This window comes from Ceratocystis lukuohia (assembly GCF_044167205.1).
Source record: "Ceratocystis lukuohia strain C4212 chromosome Unknown Supercontig5_pilon, whole genome shotgun sequence".
In the NCBI taxonomy this organism is placed as follows: domain Eukaryota; kingdom Fungi; phylum Ascomycota; class Sordariomycetes; order Microascales; family Ceratocystidaceae; genus Ceratocystis; species Ceratocystis lukuohia.
The window spans coordinates 2,553,533-2,581,088 of record NW_027263524.1 but is presented as its reverse complement, the minus strand read 5'-3'; the positions used below and the strand labels follow the sequence as shown (position 1 = coordinate 2,581,088).

General features: G+C 48.0%; 8 protein-coding genes across 8 annotated transcripts; 4 read left to right on the top strand and 4 right to left on the bottom strand.

Annotated features, from left to right (window-relative positions):
• Positions 1-583: 583 nt before the first annotated feature.
• On the bottom strand, positions 584-5,406 carry HOO65_050559 (Vegetative incompatibility protein HET-E-1; the record flags this gene model as incomplete). Its single annotated transcript, XM_071003080.1, has 4 exons — positions 584-2,854; positions 2,910-3,549; positions 3,613-4,802; positions 4,867-5,406. The coding sequence occupies 4 exons, from the start codon at positions 5,404-5,406 to the stop codon at positions 584-586; spliced, it is 4,641 nt and encodes a 1,546-aa protein (XP_070858618.1).
• A 2,149-nt stretch (positions 5,407-7,555) lies between these two features.
• Positions 7,556-10,030, top strand: HOO65_050558 (uncharacterized protein; the record flags this gene model as incomplete). The annotated part of the gene is made up of 1 exon (XM_071000937.1): positions 7,556-10,030. The coding sequence occupies one exon, from the start codon at positions 7,556-7,558 to the stop codon at positions 10,028-10,030; it is 2,475 nt and encodes an 824-aa protein (XP_070858617.1).
• Positions 10,031-11,646: 1,616 nt separating this feature from the next.
• On the top strand, positions 11,647-12,609 carry HOO65_050557 (eukaryotic initiation factor 4E; the record flags this gene model as incomplete). The annotated part of the gene is made up of 3 exons (XM_071003486.1): positions 11,647-11,816; positions 11,930-12,231; positions 12,326-12,609. 3 exons carry the CDS (start codon positions 11,647-11,649, stop codon positions 12,607-12,609), a joined length of 756 nt encoding a protein of 251 aa, XP_070858616.1.
• A 491-nt stretch (positions 12,610-13,100) lies between these two features.
• HOO65_050556 (Centrin-1) lies at positions 13,101-13,965 on the bottom strand (the record flags this gene model as incomplete). Its single annotated transcript, XM_071003497.1, has 3 exons — positions 13,101-13,497; positions 13,648-13,837; positions 13,917-13,965. The coding sequence occupies 3 exons, from the start codon at positions 13,963-13,965 to the stop codon at positions 13,101-13,103; spliced, it is 636 nt and encodes a 211-aa protein (XP_070858615.1).
• Positions 13,966-15,554: 1,589 nt separating this feature from the next.
• On the bottom strand, positions 15,555-17,186 carry HOO65_050555 (Kinesin-like protein KIF1C; the record flags this gene model as incomplete). Its single annotated transcript, XM_071000936.1, has 1 exon — positions 15,555-17,186. One exon carries the CDS (start codon positions 17,184-17,186, stop codon positions 15,555-15,557), a length of 1,632 nt encoding a protein of 543 aa, XP_070858614.1.
• Positions 17,187-19,627: 2,441 nt separating this feature from the next.
• On the top strand, positions 19,628-20,296 carry HOO65_050554 (uncharacterized protein; the record flags this gene model as incomplete). Its single annotated transcript, XM_071000935.1, has 1 exon — positions 19,628-20,296. One exon carries the CDS (start codon positions 19,628-19,630, stop codon positions 20,294-20,296), a length of 669 nt encoding a protein of 222 aa, XP_070858613.1.
• An 821-nt stretch (positions 20,297-21,117) lies between these two features.
• On the bottom strand, positions 21,118-21,858 carry HOO65_050553 (Aprataxin-like protein; the record flags this gene model as incomplete). The annotated part of the gene is made up of 1 exon (XM_071000934.1): positions 21,118-21,858. One exon carries the CDS (start codon positions 21,856-21,858, stop codon positions 21,118-21,120), a length of 741 nt encoding a protein of 246 aa, XP_070858612.1.
• Positions 21,859-22,420: 562 nt separating this feature from the next.
• HOO65_050552 (putative ATP-dependent RNA helicase ucp12) lies at positions 22,421-26,579 on the top strand (the record flags this gene model as incomplete). Its single annotated transcript, XM_071003099.1, has 2 exons — positions 22,421-26,258; positions 26,329-26,579. 2 exons carry the CDS (start codon positions 22,421-22,423, stop codon positions 26,577-26,579), a joined length of 4,089 nt encoding a protein of 1,362 aa, XP_070858611.1.
• Between the last annotated feature and the right edge of the window lie 977 nt (positions 26,580-27,556).

Here is a 27,556-nt window from a genome sequence, read left to right as displayed (position 1 = left end):
GTCATGCCTGGATACTAGAAGGCCAGATGATCAGGTACTTGCTTAACATGTACGTTACTAACAGTGCAAATTAGTAGGACGTACGTACTGAATGTCCTTGGAATAAGAAGGGATCTATGATTTATGGTTGTTGCTTGTATATCTAATTGTTAATTGAAGAATGGACTCCACCGGTGTATATGTGTATGTTCCTCACTACAACAAATGGCCTTGAAAAAGGCCCCTAATGTCTCGTACTAACCCTAACGTTTAACTGAACTAAGTCAAGGGCAGCAATTTTGGTAACCCTGATTCAGAATTTCAACAAGTTACACTGTAATTACCGGTACCTTTGATCGCACATTCAAAGACACATAAGTTTGTCGATAGCGACTATTACTTATCATATCACTTTTCTCTAGAATGCGCCCTTCGAAACTAATGTCTCATTATAAGGAATACTTTTTGAAAAATCTACTAGCTAACTACCGTTTAGTAAATCAAAATTCAGCATCACTTCAATGCATGCCTAGCATGATGGAAGTTATTTCATGATGAGTTGAAGCGTGTGGACTTGGATGTCAAAATTCTTGTGAGTGGGAGTTTATCTAAATCCTATAAAAATGACACGTCGGGAGGAAACAAGTGCAATCTTTTGACCTGAGACCGCAGCTGGCCGTTCAGGACGATAACTAGGTGGTAAGTATAGAACTCTGTGCCCATCCTTCATAATCCATGCGTCATCAGTGCTGAGAGTATAGCCGCAAAAATTAGACTGACTCAACGAAGCTTGGTGAATTGATGGCGTTGCGGGTGTAACTGCAGGTCCGATGTCTAGGAGTCCAACATCTGTTGAGGAATAATAGGGGGTATTGCTGGCTGGAAGGGTATGCAAACATGCGCCAGAAGCGGCATTCCAGATCTTCACTGTGTTGTCGGCTGACTTTGATGTTAGTCGCTGTCCATTAGTTGAGAACGCTAGTGACGCCACCCAATCATCATGACCCTCAAGGGTCCGCAGACATGCGCCAGAAGCGGCATCCCAGATCTTGACTGTCTTGTCCCAGGACCCTGATGCCACTCGCTGCCCACTATGTGAGAACACTGCTGATGCCACTCCTCGATGGTGGCCCTCAAGAGTCCGTAGACACGCACCAGAAGTCGCATCCCAAATCTTGATTGTCGTGTCCACTGACCCTGATGCTAGCCGCTGTCCATCAGTTGAGAATGCCACTGATGTTACGTCGTTATCATGGCCCTCAAGCGTCTGCAGACACGCGCCAGAAGCGGCATCCCAGACCTTGACTTTCTTGTCCCAAGACCCTGATGCTAGTAGCCGTCCATCAGTTGAGAACACTACTGACGCCACCCGACTATCATAGCCCTCAAGTGTTTGCAGACATGCGCCAGAAGTGGCATTCCAGATCTTGAATGTGTTGTCGGCTGATCCAGATACTAGTCGCTGTCCATCATTTAAGAACGCCACTGATGTCACATCTTCACTATGGCCCTCAAGCGTCTGCAGGCATGTACCAGAAGTGGCATCCCAGATCTTGACTGTCCTGTCCCAAGACCCTGATGCTAGTCGATGTCTATCATTTGAGAAAGCCACGGATGTCACCCAACTATTATGGCTCTCAAGTGTCCGCAGACATGCACCGGAAGCAGCATCCCAGATCTTGACTGTCTTGTCCCGGGACCCTGATGCAAGTTTCTGCCCATCATTTGAGAACGCTACTGATGCCACGCCCTCATCATGGCCCTCAAGCGGTTGCAGACATGCGTCAGAAGCGGCATCCCAGATCTTGACTGTCTTGTCTCCCGACCCTGATGCAAGTCTCTGCCCATCATTTGAGAATGCTACTGATGCCACCCAATCATCATGACCCTCAAGGGTTTGCAGACATGCACTAGAAGCCGCATCCCAAATCTTGACTGTGTTGCCAGCTGACCCTGATGCTAATCGCTGTCCATCATTTGAGAACGCCACTGATGTCACGTCTTCATCATGGCCCTCAAGTGTCTGCAGACATGCACCAGAAGCGGCATCCCAGATTTTTACTGTCTTGTCGGCAGACCCTGATGCTAGTCGCTGTCCATCAGTTGAGAACACTACTGATGCCACCCAACTGTCGTGGCCCTCAAGGGTCCGCAGACATGCGTCAGAAGCGGCATCCCAGATCTTGACTGTCTTGTCACGGGACGCTGATGCTAGCCGCTTCCCATCATTTGAGAGCGCAACCGATGTCACGTCTTCATCATGGCCCTCAAGCGTCTGCAGACATGCACCAGAGGCAGCATCCCAGATCTTGATTGTGTTGTCGGCCGACCCTGATGCTAGTCGCTGCCCATCATTTGAGAATGCTACTGATGTCACCCAACTACTATGGCCTTCAAGTGTCTGCAGGCATGCGCCAGAAGCGGCATCCCAGATCTTGACTGTCTTGTCCCAAGACCCTGATGCCACTCGCTGTCCATCATGTGAGAACACTGCCGACGCCACTCCTCGATGGTGGCCCTCAAGGGTGTGCAGACACGCGCCAGAAGTGGCATCCCAGATCTTGACTTTCTTGTCCCCTGACCCTGATGCTAGTTGCTGTCCATCAGTTGAGAATACCACAGATGTGACCCAATAATCATGGCCCTCAAGGGTCTGTAGACAAGAATTCCAGCTCTTTTCAACTCTTGGACTCAAATCTATCCAGCCTGGAAGTTCATGGCTGAAGTTGTGTCTTGTTAGGCTGTTGGTAGGACTAAAAATCAGAGCCGATACGTAAACCTGCAGTGGAGCCACGTCGAGTATTCCGCCGTGGGAGAGGAGAAACAGGCGAGCGTCTTTGATGATGTCTCGGAGATCTTGTGATGCTTTGTGCTGCTGCGGAATGTTAAATCTTGCTTTCTCAATGTCTTCTTATCACAAAAACACTTACCAAATAGGCTTGTAACTTTCCCATTGCTCTTCCAGCATCGGAAATGCTTTTGAGAAGACTGAGAGCTTCTAACCAGTGAAGATAATCATTTGTGAAGAAGGAGAGCACTTTATCTTTTCCACTAGTTAGCCCACCCTCTTTTGAATCTTGGAAATGATCCGCCCAGAAAAGACAGGAATACTGAATAGAGGCTAATGGGTCAGGATCAGGAACTGAAATCTCATTGATGAGACATCCGGGCGCTTCCAAATGGTAAATATCTCGCTTTAGTGTTGTGCGGAAAATGTCCAGTGATCGCTCGAAGATTGTCCGATGTCGCTGCGCAATGCCAGAAGGCAGTATCTTGTCTGAGGCTTCGCTCCGCAAGTAGTCTTTCGCGGACAGATGTACAAAACTAACGAAGCCGTTGTGAAGAGTCAAGAACGAGCCACAATATGCAATGATATCTTCTACCTCCCTCTGGCTATATGGCTTTAGTTCCTTAACTAGGGCATGTAACTGATGTAAAGTAATAGGTCGATATACAGTTAAGGTTGTAGCAAGGATCTCCTCACAGATAGGCCCATCATTGGACTCTGAAATATGCCCTAGCATTCGTTCGTACAGAGGGCCAAGGCCAGGTGGAAGTGTCTTGAGTGTACTGAGAGTGTGGCGTTTTTTAGTTTTCACATCAGAAAGCTCTTGGCAAACCAATGCTACCCACAGAAAAGTCCCGTGAGCATTGGTCGTTAAATAGTCCAAAACTTCGTTTTCTAAGTCCTTGTCGTATTCTTTCTCTGCTGCGAGCTGTTGAACTTTGAAGTTGATATAAGATTTGACAGCCTTTGACACCGAATCTCCATTTAACTCGAGATGTATCTTAGTTTTTCGGTCTCCATGGCCAAGCTTCGTCTCGATATCTGGCCAATTTCGGCTTGAAATGATCCATTTGGCACGCGAAGGCTTAGTGATGAAGTTGAGTAGGCGTTGCAAGTCCACGCTACACTCGTCCAAGGCATCCACAATCAAAATTGCGCCGTCTAGGATTGGATCATCCACTATTGCCGTCATTATCTCACAGAGATCATGCCAAGCACCATCACTGTTGAAGATGTCTTTCTTGTAATCATATTTCTGACGCACATGAACGGCAAGCTGTGGATTGCGGCGTGCAAGGTGATATATCAGGCCTCGTAGCACTGATGTGGCCGTGTTGAGTCGACTCCCACCTGTGGCCTGACAAAAGAAATATGAGATGGACGCCGACGAGGATAACTCCAACTCGTCGATAAGGCCGCAAAGGAGCATTGTCTTTCCCTTGCCAGGGTCCCCTCTAATCCAGAGAGTTCTGCTCTGCATTTCATTCAGGAATTGCCGAAAGTGTGCGTGCTCGAGAATCCATTTATAAGAGTCTTTCAGCAAACCACCTTTCTTTTCTTCGATGTTCTTCTTGTCTGTGCAGGGATCGGTTATGTAGAGGTCGGAAAGGCACTGCTTGTCATTCTCCTCTTCATGTCTCCTTGCCAGGGCACCAACTGTCTCCCGAAGACTTCGTAGCCATATTTTGCTTTCCTGAGTGTTGTACTGGTCCATGTGACATTTTACAGCTTCTTCAGCGTCTTTAATATCTTGCAGTTGGCTTATCCAATCGTCGGCTCGGATGACATCCTTCACAACGGTAACAAGCCAGTTGCGATAGCAGAGACGGATACTCCGCATTTGATAGAGAAGGAGCTTTTGGAAGAGGCGCACGATGCTTTTCTCTAGCTCGTCTTGAATCGCAGCTGCAGCTGGCTCACATTTCGTTTTGTCAAGAAGTAGGTCTGTCAAGTTCCAATACCACTCCATTTGGCACAGAAAATATCGTATGCCAGCCCGATTCTCGCGTGATTCCGTTATGGGGTTCGACAAAAACTATCTAATGTTAGCCAAGAACAGTATTTCATTTGGGTTTCCCTCGCGGGCTCGAGTCGCATACTTCAATTCCAAGAGAGACAACGGCCCATACAGCAGCGGCTTCCGGGGCCGCGCGTAAAGCTCCCTCGATGATGCCCCTGATAGCTTGTATTGCTTCCAAGCCCTCATTAAATTTGTCCTTGACAGATGTTTCCTTTGACTTTCGGATGATTCCCTCCAGGACAAATTGCTGCATTTCACTTGGGGTGACCCTCTGCCTTGTCTTCATATTCTTAGCCGGGAGGCTGATAGATCCGGTGTTTTGACTGTTGTCGCGAAGCTTGGCCAGGACAATATCTTCAAATGCTTCCACCAAGTCTTGCTCTTCGCGTTCTGCTTCTTTATATGCCTTTTTCCAAATCCTCTCTCGCTGGCTTAGAAATGAAGTTGGCTCTGGCTCAGGTGTTGTCGGTGAGGGTGCATGGAGCAGATGTGTTGACTGACTTTGCCCAGCTGCTGGCTGTACTAGGGCGGATGGAGATGAAGATGACACCGGTGATGCGGCCGGGCTAGAGTGCCCAGTGAAACGGCTAAAAAGGCTTCGAAATTTGCGTTTGGCCATATCGAATATCGTCTTTGCTGAAGCTGAAGAATATATGATACAATAGAACTTGATAGCAGGCGATTGCTGAGTATAGATGTTGAACTGTTCAGAGAGGCGGTTGCTTCATCTACAGTCCAGCGTTTATTGATGTTGGATGCGGGGTCAGAAAGGGAGCAGAGTTGCCGCCCAACTCTGTCCGACTAATAATACTATGGCGCGATATCCGTGACCCTTGGACATGCATGATTGCAAGGATTTATGCGGCCTACAGTTCATGTCATCAATTCTGCCGCCCGGCTTATGAGTCTACTGTACATACAGACACGCTATGCTGATTCCCAGGAAAACAGACCCAATAGAGAGGGTTTCGCCCATGCAAGCACGCTTGGCTATGTAATAGTACTTATCGGGCAATCTATGTATATCATATTACTGCTTGGAGATAGGCACGAGACGGCAGGGTTGGTATGTCTCTGTGCAGATGGGTCTCTTACTAGGGGTCGCAAATGTTCATGACAATCATGCATCCCAGGCAAGTATGCATCGCACTTTTCTTATAGTTACCTTTAAGATATAAATCGCAATAAAAACACGACAAATCACTCAATCAGTTACAATTTCTTGCTGTGACTTTCTCCAGTTGTCTCAATTTCTACCTGATACGTTCTTGCATTATGACCCGGCCTGCCCCAAACACCGCAGTGCCGAATCCCCGGTCATGCTATCCTTCCTCGACCACCACATCTCGACGATTTGGACACGGCCTGCATATTAACCTCCATTTGGTCACTTGCTTGCCTTCCTTCCTCTACTTCTAATACCCATTTGCAATATTATCTTGACAAAGCAGTCTTGTGTAGTTAACTGCATTTTAAGTAAGACCAACGGCAGTTTGAGCCTGGTTATCAGCATAATATGTCCTTGCAGATATGAGTAGTGAAGGGTCATAAGCCATAAGAGCCTTCTTTCCATCATTACTACGTACTTTAGAAGCGAGAGTGGCTTCTAGATACGGCCATTATCAAGACATGCCCTTGCAAGTTCGTGCTGGGATGTGAGAAGGCGAGCACAGCCAGCTGCTGAAGCAATGGAGTTGGCTTTTGCGCCAATCTCCGAGATGAACTCAAGTGAAGCTGCTGTATGTTGAGAGAACTGCTCGGCTTTCTTAAAGGTAACGAGCCAAGTGGTGACTACAGAACCCTGGGAAGAGTCATGATGGGTCTCTTTAATGTATCGCTTTCCTAGCAGTTGAGTCTTACCCGCTTCCGTAGATCATAGGAGGTTGAGATAGTCACTTGGAGAGATGCGCGTCTCATAGATATAGTTGGCTGCTATCGAGTTACAATATGTCTCTAAACCTAACGGCAAATAGACGGCCGCAGTAAAGTCAGGCCTTATTCATCCGATGTAAGCGTCTTTTTGAAAGAGGTGCACAATATGCTTCAAAGCACATTCTGTAGTGAAGTTCCGGCCACCTCATTGCTGTCCTCAAGTCTACTACTGCATGCTGCATAGGATACAGATGTTTGAAAAACCTGAAATACAAAATTACCAAAGCTGCAGCTGGAAGTCTTTCTAGCTTTAGAAGTAGTCCTTTTATTCGATCTCTTTACTGAAGCCCCCTTACTGGGTTTGGATGAAGATGTGTATTACTCTTGGTTGATTCCCTGTTCCATTGGTATTTCAGGGCTGGGGTAATCTGAGAGTTCTTATAGAACTTCATGGCTTGTAAGACTGGAGACCTAGTGATTGGAGACTAGTGGGCGAGGCCCTTAGCTTCACGTCTTACCTTTTGGCTAGTATGGGGATGATCCGTTAGACTCGGGCCGGGAAAGTCGGTAGCTGAGGTCTGGATACCGAAAGGTTCTAGTGGCAGCAACATAAAGAACTAGACGTTCAGATGCAGATAGCACATCCATCATACTAACTAATAGAATACTCCACATGATCTAGGCCCGGTTTAGACAACCCAAACATAAATGTGAACAACAATTGGTATCTTCTTTCCTGCTCTTTCTTTCTCCTTATTCTTCCTAGGACAAATCACAACTTGTTGCTGTGCACATACATCTGGAATCTCCTAGAAAATATTGGCCATTTAGACTTGAAAGGTTTCCGGGAATCTATTCTATAACACCAATTACTATTCATAGTCGGCCAAGAAAAGATGTCCGAGGAAAAAGGTGAAGTCGAAGCGACCCGAGAATGGTTGCTTGAGGAAAGGCGCAAACTCAAAGCCGTCGAAGAAGCGTTGCTTGAGAAAAGGCGCAAACTCAAAGCCGTCGAAGAAGCGTTGCTTGAGGAAAGGCGCAAACGCAAAGCCGGCCAAGAAGCATGGCTTGAGGAAAGGCGCAAACGCAAAGCTGCCGAAGAAGCGTTGCTTGAGGAAAGGCGCAAACGCAAAGCCGGCCAAGACGCATGGCTTGAGGAAAGGCGCAAACGCAAAGCTGCCGAGGAGGATACTCTTAACGAAGAGCGCCAGCGGGAAGAAGATCAATGTCGAGATGAAGAAAATCAACGCCGATACGAAGAAGCGCAACGCCAATACCAAGAAGATCGACGTAGACGCAAAGCTGCCGAAGCCTTATTACAAAAGTTGACGGTCCAAGAATATCTTGAAGCATACCATTCAATCGACACCTCTATTGAAATTATAACGGACCGCCCCCTAACAGCACAGGAAGAAGCAACAAATCCGGTCGACCAAATTTACCCTCGGCGAATTATACCGTGGAATAGTTTCTCGGACAGACAAGAGGAAGTCTGGGATCTACTCTCCTCCAGTCCTTCATTTAGTTCCCAGGCCCTCTTCCCTTCCCTCATCCAGTTGAGCAATGATAAACTCAAGATCAGCCCTGTTAGTAACAAGGGAGTACTCCGACGTAACCAGTTTTTCATTTTGGAAACTGTAGTTGAGTATCTCACAAGTCAGGTATATAAAGACCCGCTACTTAAGAATCGACTGGGCCTTCAAGGGACCATAGAATTTGGCGGTCCCACGAGCATTGGAAGCACGGATACACCGCTTTCTAGTCCTATGGTGCACATTCCTGTAGGTACCGACCCTGGTACGACACAACCCTCGGACCAGCCGACTCAAGCTACTCGCCAGAAAGCATGGGCGAGAAGCACCCGAGCAGACAAGTTTTGCTTGTATAATACTTCCAACTATAGAAATATCCCCCTTGTTGCACTCGAGTACAAGCCGCCGCACAAGCTGACTCAGGACCAGCTCGTCACTGGGCTGAGCTCGGACATCCAGCCAGCTTGTGACATAATTAATCGGGACGGCGAGGGATTCGAGTTTACTTCAAAGTGTCTCGCCAGTGCTGCTATTACTCAGCTTTTCTCCTATATGTTGAGTAAGGGAATCCGATATGGATACATATGCACAGGTGAGGCTTTTGTATTCTTGAATATCGGAGATGATCCTTCCTGCGTCTACTACTCTGTCTGTATTCCTAGACTTGATTTCGAAGAAGACTGTGAGACACGCTTCCATCGCACAAGTGTTGCACAAGTCTTTGCCTTTGTTCTACAGGCCGCCCGGTCAAGACCCCCATCACAAGCTTGGAGAAGTGCGTCTCTAAATCTTGATGTTTGGTGCATGGAGTATGACGACCTATTGAGGAAAGTCCCAGCAGCCGTACGTCTGCAAAAGCGTGCCTCTCCCTATGAGCCACAGCGTTGGAAGAGAGTCAGGCGGTTCCCTATTCGAAGCCAGTCCCAATGTTTGTCCACAGAGAGTACAACGACAAGCGACGACAACATCAGCAACGGCTCCGGTGATATTTTCCCATCTGCCGAAGACCACATGGGCCATCGAAATGACCACTCAACTGCTCAGGGGGGTTCTGACTCAAGCCAGAGGCTAGGTGGCAGTGAAACTCGGCAAGGATACTCGGAAAATCAACAAAATATCCAAAATCGGCCATTCTGCACCCATAAGTGTTTACACGGACTGGCACTTGATGGCCCAATGGATCAAGAGTGTCCCAATTTTCTCGATCACGGAAGCAAACACATCGATCGGCAGCAACTTCTCGACTTGGTTCGTGACCAACTCGCCGTAGATATCGGTGATGATGCTGATTGCATCCCACTTTATATCTCGGGAGCCCGTGGGTCACTGTTCAAAGTGCGCCTGTCATCCCATGGTTACACACTCGTGGCCAAGGGTGTTCAAAAAGCAAACGTTGCGCTGTTATACCACGAGAAAGACATCTATGACCACATTCGCGATCTACAAGGGAGATTTGTTCCCGTCTGTCTTGGCATCGTGGATCTCATTGGGCCTTACTACCATGACAGTGGCATTTTCACCCACTTCCTGCTCATGAGTTACGCTGGACAGCCAGCCTTCAAGCATATCAGAGAGGATAAAGAAGGCGCCATTAGTGAGATCGTTCCTGCATTTGCTGCACTTCACAAGCAACAGGTACTGCACCGCGATGCTAAGCTACGCAATATCGTCTACGATGTGCGTACTGGCAAGTACATGATTGTGGATTTGGAGAGGGCAAAACTTAATCCTTGCCCATCTCCCAGGACCATTGGTTCTAAGATCCAACCTCGAAGGAAGCAAGACCCTTTCGCCCAAGAACTACAGTCCATACAAATTAGTCTGGAGATGTTCTCCTAAAGCAGAGGCTGTTTTGCAGAACCCTAGCCATTCTCGGTACTAGGGCAGCAGGCTTGATAGAGAACGAAAGATGGGACAATCCTTGATTAAATTTATGATACCTAGGGACTCCTGTTATTAGACGGTATATTATCAACCTCATTGTCTAGAAATCATTTGGGCCGAATCAGTCCTGTCACATCCGCCTGTATAGCGGAATCTTGGGAGGGAGAACAGCTCATCTGCCACCAGCTGGCCGGGTCCAACACGTAGCATCGTGAATCCCAATTTATAGCCATGACCCAATCTAGCCTATGGAGACTTGCCTGTGCACCATTGTCAATGTATTTTTCCTTCATTTTTAGATCTCTCGTGTTTTCTTTCTAAAGCTTCTAATCTGCAATATCCCATAGGAAATAATGTGCGAAGAACTCCAAGCATGGACCCCATATTTTTTGACTTACATAATCAAACAGGGGGAACCAATCCGGCCGCACAGGGACAGTAGCCGACGCCGTTACTATTATAATTCGTTAGATTTGTTTCAAAACCCCGCTTGTTTATGTGGCTTGGTGATTCATATAGAGCTCCTTCTTGACCCGATTGACTTGGCCAAAGGCCTAGTTAGTCTAAAGCTACAAATCAGAACCCAAGCAAGGCCAAAGAATAGCCAAATGCTAAAGCACGAATAAGGAATCGAGCCCCTAGCTCATGCCCCGCTACCTAGACATCATGGCAACCCCCCCCCCCCCAGGTTTCCTTGTGTTCATCCGAGTTTTCGGGAGGGGAAGTGGAGGATGGGCGAGAAAAATGGCAGGGAAAGGGGGTAGGTAGAAAGCAAAATAACGAGGCAATGCTGCTGTCCCAACACATATGTGTTTGTTTGTCTGTGTATGCGAATTAAAGCATTCACCAACCGGGAAGATGTCTACAGTAGCACATAGTCCCTATAAGGCGGTTCGTTTCGCTCCTTGACTGCCGTCTTGTTTGGGCTGTTGCTTTCTTTAGGTTCCTTAGCGTCTATCCCTTTCCTTGTTCGTCTCGTCCATGGTCATTAAACCCCACTTCAGGGCGTTTATGGTTTCATATTGCCAACCCAATATAGAAGGCACAAGTGTACAAGTGTACTTACTGATTTACTGACTTACAGCCAGGGGAAGCTAATCTGCAATTGCTGCTTGAGGCTCCTTGGCCCTCCGCCTCAGAGCTGTAATTCATCGCTTCTATGAGTCTTTTAGCTTCTCTGGCTTGGCTTCGTTGTTTGGCCCTGCTTCCTTCCCTTTGTAGCACAATACCCTAATCCTGATCCTTTTTCTTGCCTCTCTCTCCACCTTCTTCGTGGTCTCTCCTCCTTGTTTTAACTTTCTTCCTTAACCTTCTTTTCTTTTAATCCTCCCCTCTCCTTCCACGCCGCCTTTTTTCTTATTCCCTCGATCTTTGACATTCATCGGTCCTTCTCTTTTTTTGTTCTACCCAATTTTACTGTCCTGTAAACTGTACCAGCCAGCCGCTTGCTTTCTTTGTCTTGAGCTTCTACCGATCTACAACGCCTTGTTAACTCCTCCTCCACCAACCCACATCCATTGCCCCCCTCCCATCTCCGTATTGTCACTAGCCAGTCTATCTCATCTTGCATCATGTCGACTCGCCCTCCCTTCCCCTTTGCTCGCACCTCGGGTTTGTCCCAGGCTACCACCGCCGACTCCATTTCCTCTCCTTCTGGCGAGCGCGACGATGCTAAGCGCAACTTCTTGAAGGCTATGCGTCCGCTGCCGACCCAGCATTATTGGGATGTCTACTTCAACAGGTGGGTAATCGCTATAGCATATTTTCATCTGTCAAAACCGCATCTCTTTTTTCTTTCCGCCGTCTACTTATATTTTTAATTGCTGACATGTCATCTCCTTGGCGCAATCATAGAACCCTCAAAGATCAAACCCCCAACGGCGATGAATATCAGGACCAGCTTGAGCAGCTGTGCAGCCAAATTGACTCCGTCCAGGAGTTCTGGAAATACCACAACAACTTCCCTGTCGACCAGATCAAAATGCGCGAATCGATCTACCTGTTTAAGCAGGGTTTCAAGCCTATTTGGGAGGATCGCCGCAACATCCACGGCGGCAGCTGGACCTTCCGTGTCCCCAAGTCACAGAGCATTGATATCTGGACGCGCGTGCAGCTGTTGGCCATTGGTGAGAAGCTCGAAAGCGTTCTAGAAGAAGGTGCGTCGCTTGTCTTTTTTATTTTATTCCACATACCGAGCCCGCTTCGAGATGGTCATACTAGCTAACACTATTTCTATCTCTTTCTGTGCAGGTGACCAGATATGCGGCGTCGGTCTTTCAGTCCGTTTCAACTCTCATCTCATCACAGTTTGGCACCGTGACGCTTCTAAGAAGAAGTCTATCGAGAACTTGCTCAAGTGTGTCTTGGACGAGTTCCCTGAAGACAAGCAGCCCAAGGCGGATACCTATTTCTACAAGAAGCATTCCGACCACTCCGGTTTCAAGGCCACTCCCGAAATCCAGGCTGTTCTAGATTCAAAGAAGCGCAATGAAGAGGCTGCCGCTGCCGCTGCCGCTGCTGCTGCTCAGAAGTAGATTCTGCAGCCTGTCTAGCAAGTGGAGCAAAGTAGCTTAGCCATCTGACATCCCTTTTCTCCTTCTTACCTGTTTTCTTCTCTGCTGCTACGCCAACTTAGCTTGATTTAGCCGGGCGCTTAACCCCTCTCTTTTCCTTTAGCTTTATTTCGCCAGCACTTGGATGCGATGCCTACAAATGGCCGTTGGGCAACAGAAAGTGTATTTGCACCTGTTCATTGTACATGATTATCTCGTTTTTTTTCGTCATCTTTGCGCAACTACTAAATGATCATATAGAGCGCACACATACCAATACATATCACATCATTTGTCTTAGAGATCATTGTCGTTCGCGTTGTGACATACGCCATGTACTTGCTACGTTGTTGTTGTTGAGGCTCGATGAAAAGAAACATATGCTCATGGGTATCTCGTGCACTTATAACAGATTAGAAATGAGCCACTTTGTCCCACTGTCTTTAGTGTCCATGCTCTCTCCGTTGCTCTTCCTATCGCCACACTCCCGCCCGTCGCATGACACTATCAAACTCCTCTTTCTGTACTCCTGCACTTACGCCTGCACCTCCATTCGCCTCTAGTACCATATCGCGAAGCAAATCGTCGCTAACATCCTCTTTCAAAAGGGCTGCCACGCGCTTGAGATGCGCGATGGTAATGCAGCCATCTTCATCAGCGCCAGCACCAGCCGAATAGGTATTAGTAAATAGTGCAAAGGCTTCGTCGAGCTCGTTCGAATGCGTGTCTTCGTCGTTGTCGCGCGCGTGAAACTTGAGCGCACAGATGGCGAAGAATGGCTCAAATGACGCAAAGCCCTCATTATCTGGGTCGAGAATCGAGAGGAACTCAGCGAGCTCATCACCATCGCGTGGTGGTATACCAAGGGCTCTAGTAGAGAGTATCGTTAGTTCTCTGCATATCCACCCTTTGAATCCCGCTTCATTTTTTTTCTTTCTAGTTTTTACTGTGAATTTTTCGGTCTTCATTCATGTCATCACCATCCATCACCGCGGTCGGTGCATAACAATGGCTACTCACACCATGGCCGCGCGCACGTCTGGCGTCGGAATAACACCGTCCTTCTCGCCCTTCATAGGCTCAGAGAATAGACTAAAGGCCTCTCTGATCTCGCTCTCCTCCTGGGCCGTGACATTGTGTTCCTTGGCCAGCTTGGAAAGCCGTTGCCTAGGAGCGCTAGTGGTCTTCTCTCCCGTGCTTATTGCTTGGGCTTTTCGCTTTGGAGCCTACATGTCTGCGCACTTCGCCGTTGCGCTTGAGCCTGTTAGCCAGCCTCTCTCCTTACATACTCTGTTGGTACATGAAAGCAAGAATGGTATTTGTTAAGAGATAATCCATTTCTCATTGGCAGTTATGAAAACCGCACAGCCACTGTCAGGGAAGAAGAGCTTATGTTATCGGGTCAATTGCGCACCATTTCTTGAAGACTTGTGAGGGTCTGTATTTTATTATTGTGCTTGTGCTGCGTTCCTTGGTATTTCTCTCGTGTGGATATCTGCTGGTAGCTAAGAAATGGATTCAATGCATGTGACGGTGATGCTTTTTCGGGTTATTTGGGGTTTGTTTGATGAGGGAGTTGAACATCTCTCATTGGCACAAGGCTTTGGCTTTCGTGTGATGTGGAGTCTCGTCAATTTAGCCAATAAGAGTCGCGTTATCTTTCCCCGTCCGTCTTTCTACAGTGTATCTGACAGTGTTGAAAGAAGTGTGTACTGTCATGCCCCACAACTCCCAAAGCCTTGAAATATGAAATTTTTCTCATGGCCATCAGAGTTATCGTTCTTCCCTTCTTATAACAAACACCTTGAACACAAGCCTCTTGTATCCTTTCTCCTTTCATCTCTATGGGCTTGTCTGCTCTACTCTAGTTTCCAATGGCTATGGGAATCCTCCCCTCGATTCATTGGTATTTTTGACGATGAATTTTGTTGTCGACTGTTTCGAGCGGCTTGGCCAGCCCAGCCTCGTACGCCTTTGGAAACCTGGAGAAGATGTTCTGGATATCCTGTGTGTTTCTTCTGCATCATGCAGTATATTATAGCCGCTTCAAAATATAGAGCTTGTCGTCGATATAATTATACCCCAAGACGAACGAGTGTGGACATTGAAGCAATAGTAAAAGCATCGCTCAACGGCCCAGCAATTCAAGTCTGCGTCGTTTCCACAGTCCGTACGGTTCGTTGTTCCTGGTTCCTCTGAGACCGTTCAATCCCGGACTGATGGAAACATTGTTTTCTTTCATGTCATTGTGTCAATATTTTCACTTGTATTGTGCATTTTGTAATGGAAACTTTGGTGATATGATCAATGTGCCGGCTCGCAGGATCTATATAGGCACCTGAAGGGATGTAAGCCTAAGAAGCATGCTTGCTTTAGCGATAAACACACTCATTGTTTCTTATGCGGACCGTCCCCTGGAATTTTAATAACAATAAAGAGGGAACCTTCTTTTCTTTTCTCGGAAGTGAAGTCAGAACAATACTTGCGTCCGTTTGCGCTATCCCATCTTTGCAAAGATTATATGAGCAAACAAAGGGGCCTGTGTTCAAGTGACTAGTAGGTAGCCGGCATCTTCTCCCCCAGTTATCATGTTTATAAAGTAATGTACATACGTTATTTATGAGCTTTCGATGATCTCAAGCCTACAACTAAGACACAGTTAGACAAAAAGTATACCATCAGGCCCTGTAGCCAACAGGCCGCATATCGGGTCCTAAAAAAACAGCAACAAAGATAAACAGTGGAAAAGATATCATAAACAAAACTCCCCATAGCGCCGTGCTTTAGAATGGGCCATGTCGATAACATGTTGTAGTTGAGCCCCCCTCCCACCCCGCTCCACAACCAAAAAAGGCAGAATTTAAACAGAAACTAAAGACATGGAGAAGAGCTTGGTGGAACTGCAAGAAAATCCAGGACTCAAACTCTTAGGCAGCTGAGACACAGTTTGACTCTGGCATCATGAACCGGTCCTTGTCATCGTTAATCTTGCGCCTGAAGAGACTAAGATCCTTAAGAAGGCCCTGGATGTATTCTTGTGTCTCGTCGTCACTGTCTTGTAGCGTGGCTGATGAGTATCCGTCTTCGCCATCATAATCTTCGTCTTCGTCTTCGTCATAGTCCTCATCATCCTCTGATGCCATGCCTGACTTGGACTGTCCGTGGCGGAGATTGCCATCTAAAGCCACGGCTACATCGTTGTTGTTCATGATAGGAGCCCCCACAGCAACATCAGGAATGGGATTCTTGATGCTTTCTAGCGCAAGTTTCAAGTGTAACCGCAGGGCTTCATTTTCCGTCTGTAAGCTGCGAATTTTGCCCTCGGCTACAAGAGACTTTTCCTCCATCATGCGTTGCATTGTTGCTACGCGGTTCTGATATTCCTCGAGCTTTTCTTCTTGGACCTTGACATCTTTTTCCTTTTGGCGAGAGTCTGATACATGGAGCTGGAGCACGCGGATTTCTTCGGCCATGGCGGCGATCTGGGCATCTCGCTCAGCGGTCGAGATATGGTCTTGGTTGACGACAGCCCGTGTGCGAATGCGCTTTGCCTGGTCGGCATACCGAAGAGTTGACAATGTTTCTTCGTAATCGGAGGGTGCAACGCACGCAATCATGGCGGTTTTGCTGTTTCCACCCAGGGAGTCTTTGAGTAGCCAGGTCAAGATAGAATCCCGGTACGGAACAACGTCTTTGTGGTAGCGTTTACTCTTACTTGATCGTTGAGCCTTGGGGTCGGCAAGTGCTGCTATCACGCGACCCAAAGTGGTCAACGACTTGTTGATGTTGCTACCCTCGCGAAGTCGTGCACCTGTGGCCTCAGTGGCTTTGGCACGCTCACTGCCTGCCAGGTCAACAAGACGGATTCTGGAACTGCGTTCAGTGGTCTCGTCGGTTTCCATGTCATGGTGGATCTGCTTCAGCATAATGGTAAAGACGGCATGGCTACGACTGCTAGTGTCGTTCATCTTGGTACTCGCCGTGGTGCGCGAGGCGTCGCCCACTTTCATGAAGTGCAGAATCTCATGCAAGTTGCGAACTGGCATATCAGTGAGATCCTTGACGTAGGGGCCTTCGGTGGGTGATTCACGGATCTTGAGATAATTGGGCGGCTGGCCGGGCACTACCGGGACGAGCAGATCACGCACATGCTCGTTGTAAACCTCAAAATACGATACTCTGACGTTGTAGGAGATGTTGGGGGTCTCGCTTTGCGCCGACTCGATGCGCTCAAAGAGATCCTCGCACGTGCGCGGGATTAAGCCTGGCTGGCCAGGCTTGCCCATCATTGTAAAACTTTTTCCGGCGCCGGTCTGTCCATAGGCAAAGATGCACGTGTGGTAACCCTCAAAGTTGTGGTCGAGGAATTCTTCTCCAAGGCTATTGTAGACATCTTCCTGGTGGGCAAAATGCGGGTCGGAGGGATCGTGGCTCCAAAAGGAGTTATCAAAGGTGAATATACGATCCTCGGAGTTCGACTTTCGTGATTTTGCTCGGGCGTTGGCGGGGTCGCGGTCGCTGGGGGCTAGGAGTCTTGTTTCTTGGGTAGATGGATCCATGCTGATAAGACATTCAGCGCCGCGCTCGATTTCTAGGGGACATTATTAGACAAGCGAAGAGGGGGCAAAATGTATGACATCCAAGGATACAGAAGAACAAATTGACAAGACTAATAAAGAAAACTCACCTCGAGGCAAAAAGGCACGGACTCTCACCACCACCCGTACATTCCCACTGGCATCGGACCGCGGATGAGTGGGCGCATCCCGTGATCGTAGGGACGGTGTAGAGGCCGACGATCGAATCAGGCGTCGTTCTGGAGTCCCGGCGTGGGCCACCGCACCCGGCATAGGCATTCTCGGTGATGTTGTTATGGATGGCGATATAATGAGAATACTATCTAGAAGCTGAAAGGCGTCGGTGATGGTCTGGTGTGATCTGTGCAAAAGGATATTCTACATCCCTTTCCTCTAGAAAAACAGCCTGTCAATATTAAACGAAAAGCGTAGGAATGCGGTTTTATGGTCGCCGTTGTGGGGAGGAGGTAAGGCTAGGAGGGAAAGAGCGAGAGGACTAAAAAGGCAGGAGGGGGAGATAGGCTAGAAGGTAATTGCCAAATGTGCACGAGGAGGGCATTTCTCGCGATGGAAGGAATGTTGAAGTTGGTTCCTTGTTTTTACCAGTCTCAAGGGCAAGCTCTGTGGTTGTACAAGCGACAATGGAGTTTGTTTACTGCGGGTTGACCTGGTGAACGCCACGGATAACTAGCATGTGCCACCCATCATGGCCCTGATCATTGTGTGGCGCTTACTAGGTTCTGCACCCAATAAGCCGAGTAGTGCGACTATGATCAAGACAATTCACGTCTTCTCTCCCTACTTCGGCAGGAACTAAATTACGTAGGGCAATTTCTACTGCTTGCTTTTTGGCTTGTTTCTCTCATGGCAGCCCTATCATGGCATGGAATTGCAGATCTGTTGGAAAGAGGCTCATAGGGAGAAGGCGTAGATGATAAAAAAGGGCGCTGGTTTAGATGCAGCGCTATGAAACAGACCCCTTTGTCCAAGCTTTCTCTCTAACCGCCCCTGTGCTAGCTATCATTGGGCTCGTGGCTTGACACCTTGTCCGGCCTTCAGTTTGCACGTGAAGAATATGAAGTAGCCCAATAAGGCCCTGTCTGCAGGGTTGAGTGGATGGCCAGGAGGATTTACGGCCTGAGAGTTAGAAGCGCCATTGTTTCTGGGTGGGCAGCAAGGACTAGGCAGAGGATGGGGGGACAGAGGTGAGAAGAAGAAGGGATGGGCAGGACAGGACGGGTAACGGAGGCAAACTGTTTTGTTTCTCATCTCATCAACCTATTGTTTGTGTATTTTGGCGGTGTTTCATGAGGCGGCAGTGTTCTGGTGACAAAGAAATTGGGGAAGGCGGAGGAAGGGGTAGGGGGGATGGGGATGGCGGATGGCGGCTGTTCTACAGCGGGTGGGGTGTGCTAGGCTGGGCAGGTTATAGAGGGGCTGCTTGATCTACCGTAGAAGGCGTCAGAAGAAGCCATGAAGAAAGCGGGTGGCTTTTGCTTAATTTGAAATGAAAGAAGAAAAGTACAGGAAAAGTCGTAGGTTATTTGAGCATTTTTAGAGAGCCCATACTTTATATTCTTTCAGGACTATTCACCTGTTTTTACGTGCTCTAGTTTTTCGGCATCTTTTATCGCTCACTAAAAATACTAGAAATTAAATAAAAGGGAAACTGCTCTCTTTGCTTCTCCAAGGAAAAAAGTCATAAATATAAATCCCTTTGATCTCGTCCATCGTTCGGGTTTTTCTATATTTTGCCTTTTTTTTGTAAATTTTATTTCTCATATTTCTCATATTTCTGGTCCTTTTTTTTCTTTTTTTTCTTCTCTTCTATTTTATATCTTTAAAATATTTTTTTTTCCTTTGAACCTTTTTCCACTTTCCACTTTCCATCTTCTATTTTTCTTATTTTTCTTCGCCTTGTTCTCTCTCCCCAAATTTTTTTCTCTCGTCTTCATCGCCACACACAAATTCTTCTTTTTTCCTGGCTGTCTTTTTTGTCTTCACCCACGAGCATTTTGCTCAAAAATTCCCCTTTGAAGAACCGCTCTTCCTTGCCTATATTTCTTTTTCACTCTTTATCCATTTTCGCTGCCAAAAAGGGCCCAAGAATAGCGAATAGCCCACATTTTTACCAGGCGTGTCCATGGGCCATAGCAGCACTAAAACTCAAAGCTTGAACGGACGAGAACCATCTTTATTTGGTGCTCGTAAAATTTAACAAGTCTTGCTTTGGCTCCAGGCACTTGTTGCCCGCCAGTTCAGTCGAAAAAATACCTGCTTAAACCCTGGAGGAGGGCTGCCTTTGCCTGGCTGCACGTCACCAGCTCCAAGTAACTTGAATCTTACAAGCTCCATTTTATTCCTTTGCTTTTTTTATATTTTTTGCCTTTTTTTCCTCTCTAACTAAGGGACCTCGACACGTTATGGCGCCTGTCATCGCAGATTCTGCCGAGCCTATTAAAAAACATGGCCGTGGCCGCCCACGCAAGGGAGAAGAACGGGTGAAAAAGGTCTATGTGCCTACTGGCCGCCCTAGAGGTCGCCCCAAGGGCAGTCGCAACATCAAAGCACTCGAATCTATCACGACTAGCATCAGCAACTCTGTATCCGTAGCTACTGTCAGCGCTGTGCCGCCACCGTCTGCTGCAGCCCCCCAAGCCAACATTGCCACTGCCACGCCCATTCCTCTTCCCACCTCTCTCTCTTCTACGTCCGCTCCCGCTAAATCCCCCGCATTGTCAGCTACTACAGCTAATGCCGCCGCTGCCGCCGCCGCCAATAGGTCGGTCTATGTTCCCACTGGAAGGCCGCGCGGGCGGCCCCGAAAAGACGGACTGCCACCACAGCAAAGGAAACCTTTTCCTTCACCCACGTCATCGTCGCCCACTTCATCAACCGCTGCTGTTGCCGCCATGGCCGTCGCTTCGCCTGGAAATCCAGCTAAACGCGGCCGGGGCCGGCCCCGAAAAGTCGTACAGCCGTCTGTTGGAGAAGCCATGGGCAACGATACCCTCGTCAACGAAGCAGAGTCCGGTAAGCTACCTTTCCTGCTCCTCGACACGTTTTACACCACCACTGCGGGTCACGGTTGAGATACAAAGGCAAGACTACCAATCCAATACCTCTGGGTGATGAAATTTCTTTCCCCTTCCCTTTTGGTCATTTCTGATCTTATCCCTACCCGTGCTTCCTTTTTGTCGTGCCGTACTTGGTACAGATGTGCTAACATGCCGTCTTTCGCGTTTAGCCCTCTTGAGAACTATGACGACATTGAAGACGACGACTACTATGACAGACGACGGCCGTAATTGCTCTTAAACTCCAACCCGACCTCTACGAATTTAACGACTTCTCGCTACCTAAAGACTCTCCTCTATGCATTTCGCGTCTTTGATATTTTGGTTCTCCCCTCTACCCCTCTTCTGTCTTCCCTTTCGCTTCTATTTCGTTTCATTTTTTATCAACTTGCTTTCTGGGCGTTGAACGGTAACCAGGGCTGTAGGACTTTTGTCATTTTGTCATTTTTCTTCGTTTTATTTCTTTTTATTTTTTTTTCCTCTTGGAGTTCTCTTTTCTTCACTATTGGAAACATCGCCGCTTTACTGTTGTTTCTGCGTCACTGATGTATTGATGGACTGTATTGGTGGTATATTAACTATGGCTATTGGCTATGGGATGGCTTTAGCTTGCTTAGAGCTATTAGGGGGAGCTTGTAATTTTATGGTTGCATTTGGTCGATACTTTTTTTTCTTTTCAATTAAGATGCTCTTTCTTATCTCGCTTTAGCATGAACAGTACGTGTATATAGGCAATGTATGTTGTGTGCGTGCGTGTGTTCTGTTGATTGGGCTCATTCACGGCGAGACAAAACATGAAAAGCAATACGGATTGAAGAATGGAGAGCAAGCTGCTCCTACTCTACCTTCCACCGCTCAAACTCCGTCGCTAGATGTTCTTTGAACTGCTTGAATCGGTTTCCGTAGTCTGCTCCACACCGCCAGCATTTATAGTCTTTCTTGAGATATCCCTCTCTGGATGGATGCCGGCGTGGGTCATCTTCAGCCAGCGGAAAATCAGCTATGTCGATGAAAAACGGTGTCTGAAACGAGTTATAGTGCTTCTTGTTTTTCAAGTGTTGTGAATACATGTCCCGAGACATGACATGCACATGCAGATGGCTCATAGACGGTTGTGCATGAATTCCAACAATCACTTCCTTCGCCCAGTCACGCCCGGCTGGAAGGGCCTGGCCCTCAGTCAAATCGATATCGCTGTCAAGTGCAGCCCGACGTGCAGCCTCAGCAACGCTAAATGCACCAAATCTGCGCCGCAATTCTTTGGCCACAAGGCCACGGAGCCGGTTGACTTCAACCGTGATGGTTTTGCGGAACTCGGCGTTATCTAAAGCATCAATCGGGTGCTGTAGATTGTAGTCCGGGCAGCGTGATAGCAGAAGCATATGGACAGATGATTTCGGGTACTTGTCATGGATTGCTACGACATCCTTGTTGTGGTAAGCCACTTTGCTGGCCGGAAAATTGTCAGGGTCGTCTAAATAAACACCGAGACCTTCGGCACCTCTCCAGAATCTACGGCTTGGGTTCTGAGCAGCAGGGGCTTCGACAGCAGTGATATCTGTGTTGCAAGAAGCCATGACTGAAGGCGCTTGCAGCTGATAATTTGGTTTGTTTGGCTCAAGCCTTGAAATCCTCACAAATGTGCGAATGCTTAACTTCGCTCTCACCACAAGGCTGTCTATTATACCATAGCACAGCTAGAAATGTTGACGAATATCAATAGACCATAAATATTAATACATTGAAGGCTGCGGTCAGCCTTCATTTTGGACTAGACCGTATACTTAATTTAGGCTCAGTGCGACTAATCGCAAGAGCCCTAACGAGAATATATGCCAGCCTTGTCGCAAGGCAGATTCAACGATGAACCAATGACAGAAGAGGCAGGCAGCAAACAAAAAGCTTCATAGTTCCCATTTCTTGCAACCTATATTTTTGTGCGTTGAAAAAAAATTGCTGGAGCAGCCCTAATTCATCACAGGGTCGCTCTTCTGTAAACAGCCAGGCCCCTAAGAAAACATTTATGTGTCATACAAGCACACCGGGAATTATCAATCATCTTTTTATCACTTATCGTCTCTTTATACCCCACCCCCCTGATTCTCGTTGCATTTCATCCGTCCCACCGGCAGCGTGATAATGGCCAAGAAGGGCTCAAAGAACCAGGGCTCGTCCTCGTCCTCAGCCCCAGTCTTGCCCCCGGCTGCCAATGCGAAGAAGAGCAAGAAAGACTCCAAGAAAGATGCCACCGCAGGAAGCTCCTCTCTGGCAGCCACAAAAGCTGCAGCAACAGAGGCCGCAGCGGCTCTTGCGCCGCCGAAGCCGACAGCGAAGCAAATCATTGGCGGTGCTTCATGGACGGGAAAGCTGCCGGTAAACCTCTTCAACGAGTATTGTCAGAAGCAAAAATGGGAGAAGCCAGTCTATGAAATACGGAAAACCCCTGACGGCTATCTAGGCTGGGTCACGCTGAGTGCTAAGGATACCAAGACGCAGGAGATAACAACTCTGGACTCCTTCAAGATGCCGCTTGCTCACAAACATCTTATTTTGCGTGAAACTGCGCTTGAAGCCCGTCATTGTGCCGCAACATACGCCCTATTTCGTACTTGTAGCATGCAGAATCGCCATAGTGTTCTACCCCCCGACCACAAGTCACTCTGGAAGGAGTTTGTGGCCATCAAGACGGCTGATGTCAAGGAGGGCAAAGCCTGGATGTACGAAGCCGATCCATTCAAATCCCAGCGCGAGCGTGATGCTGCCAAGGCTTCAGCGGAAAAGAAGCGCAAGGAAATCGAAGCTGCCAAGGCCAAGGAACAAAAGTCATCTGCAGTTCCAGGTCTTGTGTTGCGAGGTAAAAACCTAGAAGTTGAGGATCAAAAGGCACTAGCTATGAGAGGGTGGAAGAATGCTCCACGGATCGAAATGGGCAAAAAGAGCCGAACGAGCATCGAGGCATTGTTGCGCCAAGGCTCGACATGGAACCCATACGGCATCAAGCTTCCCAAGACGGCAGCTGCTTCTATTGTCAAGGAGCTGAGCCGTATTGGTTTCCGCCCTAGTCATGTCGAAGAAGCCACGGAGCACTGTAAAGACCGCGAAGAGTGCCTTGAATGGCTTTTGCTACACGTTCCTGAGGATGACCTTCCGTCATGGGCGTTGCCTGAAAAGTACATGGCTGGCATTGCTGTAGCCGAGACCAATCTCAAAAAGGAAGCAGCTATTAAAAGACTATCATTGCCAGGATATGCTCAAGATCTATGCCTTAAGGCTTATGATGAGAACAACGGCGACGAGAGTGCGGCGGCTGCTTCGCTTCAGAACATGCTCGTGGGCTTTCCACCTGTAGATGCGGGAACCGGTATCGAGCTCGACATGAACCAAACGCCTCAGGGGCTCTGGCAAGACGAAGTCGCTAGCATCGAATCAGTATACGCCGACCAGTTCAAGCGCATCTCTGACAGTGCCATTCAGATCAAGCTACAGTCCGTCGTCAATGGCCAGGCGCAAATCGATGCTTATCTTCAGCTTCAAAGGGCGCCTGATTATCCCAACAAGCTTCTCCTTGGCGTTATAGCCAATCTCCCGTCCTATATCCGGCTATCCATACTTAAACAATCCTTGGACTACATCGAGCAGGAAATTAAGGGCGAGGAAATGAAGATGTATTTTGTTATTGACTGGGTGCAAGAACATGTTAACTCCCTTATTGAGAAACCCGGCCGACTTTTGGAAATTTCTGCCGTAGCATCTGCAGCCTCAGAAACGAAGCCCGTTCTTTCTGATTCTGCGAATTACAATAAGAGACATAAGGCCAAACCAACCTTCATCTCATGGCGTGAAGATCCACACAGCCGTAATCAATGGTTAGAAAGGGTGCGGTCTAAGCAGTGGGTGGCAATGGAGGCCAAACGACAGGAACTCCCAGCCTGGAAGATCCAGGACCAGCTAGTACGTACAGTTGAAGATTATGACGTTACCATCATCAGTGGCGAGACTGGTTCCGGAAAGTCTACCCAGTCGATGCAGTTCATTTTAGACAACCTATACAGCCGAGGTCTCGGCATTCATGCCAATATGCTAGTCACACAGCCGCGTCGTATTTCAGCTCTAGGGCTGGCTGATCGAGTGGCTGAAGAGCGATGCACTCGTGTTGGTGACGAAGTCGGTTATGCTATTCGTGGCGAGACCAAGCGAGGCAAGGACACTCGCATTACTTTTATGACTACTGGTGTACTATTGAGGCGCCTGCAGGTGGCCGGTGGTGATATCCAAGATGTTATCTCTTCACTAGCCAATGTCAGCCATATAGTCGTTGACGAGGTGCACGAGCGGAGTTTAGACACCGATTTCCTGCTAACTATCCTGCGATCCGTGCTTACTGCTCGTCGTGGTTTATTAAAGCTAGTGCTAATGAGTGCTACTCTCGACGCCCGCTCTTTTTCAGATTACTTCGAGCGAGAAAACCTTCGCGTTGGTCTTGTAAATATTGAAGGACGCACGTATCCTGTGACAGACATTTACCTAGATGAGATCTTGCACATGACAGGCTTCCTAGAAACTTACGACCAAGGCGATGACTCTGAAAATTCTAATTTGGTTGGCAAGGCCATCCAGAAATTAGGGCCACGCATCAACTACGATCTGATCATAGAAGCTATTTTAGCCATTGACCGGCAGCTAGGCGATGGAAATCGAGGTGGCATCCTAGTCTTTCTCCCCGGCGTTGTCGAAATCAGCCGCGTCTGTAATGAACTCGCACGTTTTCCATCTTTCTTCGCCCTGCCACTCCACGCCTCGCTTGAGACTAAAGAGCAGAAGCGTGTCTTCCAACGCCCGCCGCCTAAGAAGCGTAAGGTTGTGATTGCCACCAACATTGCCGAGACCTCAATCACCATCGATGATATTGTAGCCGTTTTAGATAGTGGCAAGGTAAAGGAAATCTCCTACGACCCGGTCAACAACATGCGTCGATTAGAAGAGAACTGGGCCTCCAAAGCTGCCTGCAAGCAGCGCCGTGGTCGTGCCGGCCGTGTGCAGCAAGGAACGTGTTACAAACTTTATACCCGCAAGTTGGAGGCCGAATCTATGGCCGACCGGCCGGACCCTGAAATCTGCCGTGTGCCGTTGGAACAGCTGTGTCTTTCCGTACGGGCTATGGGAATTCGGAGCGTCTCCAGTTTCCTCGCCCGAGCTCCAACCCCTCCCAGCACTACCGCCATTGAAGGCGCGCTCTCGCTACTTCAGCAAATGGGCGCTATGGACGGCGACGAGTTGACAGCCCTAGGCACCCAGCTGTCCATAATTCCCGCTGACCTACGCTGCGCCAAACTAATGGTTTATGGCAGCATTTTTGGCTGTCTAGATGACTGCATTGCGATTGCTGCTATTCTTAGCACACGCAGTCCCTTTGTAGCGCCACAAGCTAAGCGTGACGAAGCACGAGCCGCACGTATGGCGTTCTCGCGTGGTGATGGTGACCTTCTAACAGATCTTGCTGCCTTCCGCGCATGGCAAGAGAGGCTTTCGCAGGGATACGGCCAGCGCCAGACTCGGGCCTTTTGTGATGAAAACTTCCTCTCTTACAATACCCTTAATGATATTGACAACACGTGCTCTCAGTACCGCGATGCGCTAGTAGAAACCGGCTTACTAGCACGCAATAGCAGTGGAGACCGCCATAACATAGCATCTACTGCATCGCCATCGCTTTTGCGAGCTTTGACTGCATCTGCTTTCTCTCCACAACTTGCTCGTGTACAGCTGCCAAGCAAGAAATTCGCATCTATAGCCTCAGGCGCTGTCGAAGTAGATCCCGAGGCTCGCTTGATCAAGTACTTCACCAAGGACCAAGGCCGTGTATTTGTGCACCCATCATCAGCGCTTTTCGATAGTCAGAGCTTCTCAGGTCGTGCGGCCTTCGTCAGTTATTTTACGATGATATCTACGTCCAAAGTATTTATCCGAGATCTTACTCGTAAGCTCCTAATCCCTTTCCTATCAGCACACACACACACATTGTAATTGCCTTTCTAACTATTTACTAGCTTTTAATGCGTATACTCTACTACTATTTGCCGGCACGTTGGCTCTCGACACCCTAGGCCGTGGTCTCATCGTCAACGACTGGCTGTATTTACAGGGTTGGGCAAGAATCGGTGTTCTAGTGGCCCGCTTACGATCCCTAATTGATTCGGTGGTTGCCCGGAAAATTGAAAATCCACGGGAGGATGTCTCAGCCAGCAAAATCATCCAAACCGTCGTCCATCTGATTGAGCTGGACGGCTTAGACGCTTGATGAATGAGAAATTGCGCAAACAAATATCTATAAGCCCTATATAAGTATCAAATCGCGCAATCTCGACTGATATATAAGTTGATCTTTGATTTTGTTTTTATTGAGACATAGAATGGGAAGGCATAAAAGTGTGTTATATGATGGCGAGAATGAATTGTGGACAGAAAAACAAAGCATCGATCTTGTAATGTGAAGGACAGGTGTGATGGGGGAGGAAACAAAGGAATGAAATCAACTTGTGGGGGTAATGATGAACACGAGCAAAAAAGAAAAGCAGCCTTCCAAGACTCCCGAGAGCCTTGTCGGGTAAACAAACAGCCAGCCAGCCACTTGGCCAACGCCGCCCTTGAACCTGCGCCGGGTCCCCGAGTAATAACAAAAATATAAAACGGAACAAACAATAAAAACACACACGTCATAATGACAGATTAACGCCAAACATCTCTTCCTTTCTTCCTCTCAGCCTGCCCACGTGTCTACACTAGTAGGACGAACAGTCAGCCTAATCTTCTAGTTCGTTTTGCCAGTCACCCGTTCGTCTCATCTCTTACACCAAGTCAGGCCTGTCTTTTCGCTTATACTTTTGTATCGGTAGCTCTCGAGTTGTTTGTTACTCTCCCTCAACATGACTGCACGCCGTTAGGTTGGCAGTCCCCATTCCCTTGGTGGTGAGTGGCAGAATAGCGGTTGAAGGGAAAAACTCGCCATATGGCGTAGTATCGACAAGGCAGCGGCCCCTTCTTCACTTTCTAGAATCAGCACATATACGCATAGAGGAAAAGCGTCTGTTTCCAGCCGATCTCGAGGAATAAGATAAGAATGTTGCAATTCGCCATCTTATATGAAATAACCACGTACAAGGACAGCTACTAATAGCACGATCTATGCTTGGTACACGGATCAAAAAAACCGGGAATAGCGGTGCATCGTATAGACGTAGTCAAGTAGCGAGCGCAAAATAGAAACGAGAAATATCA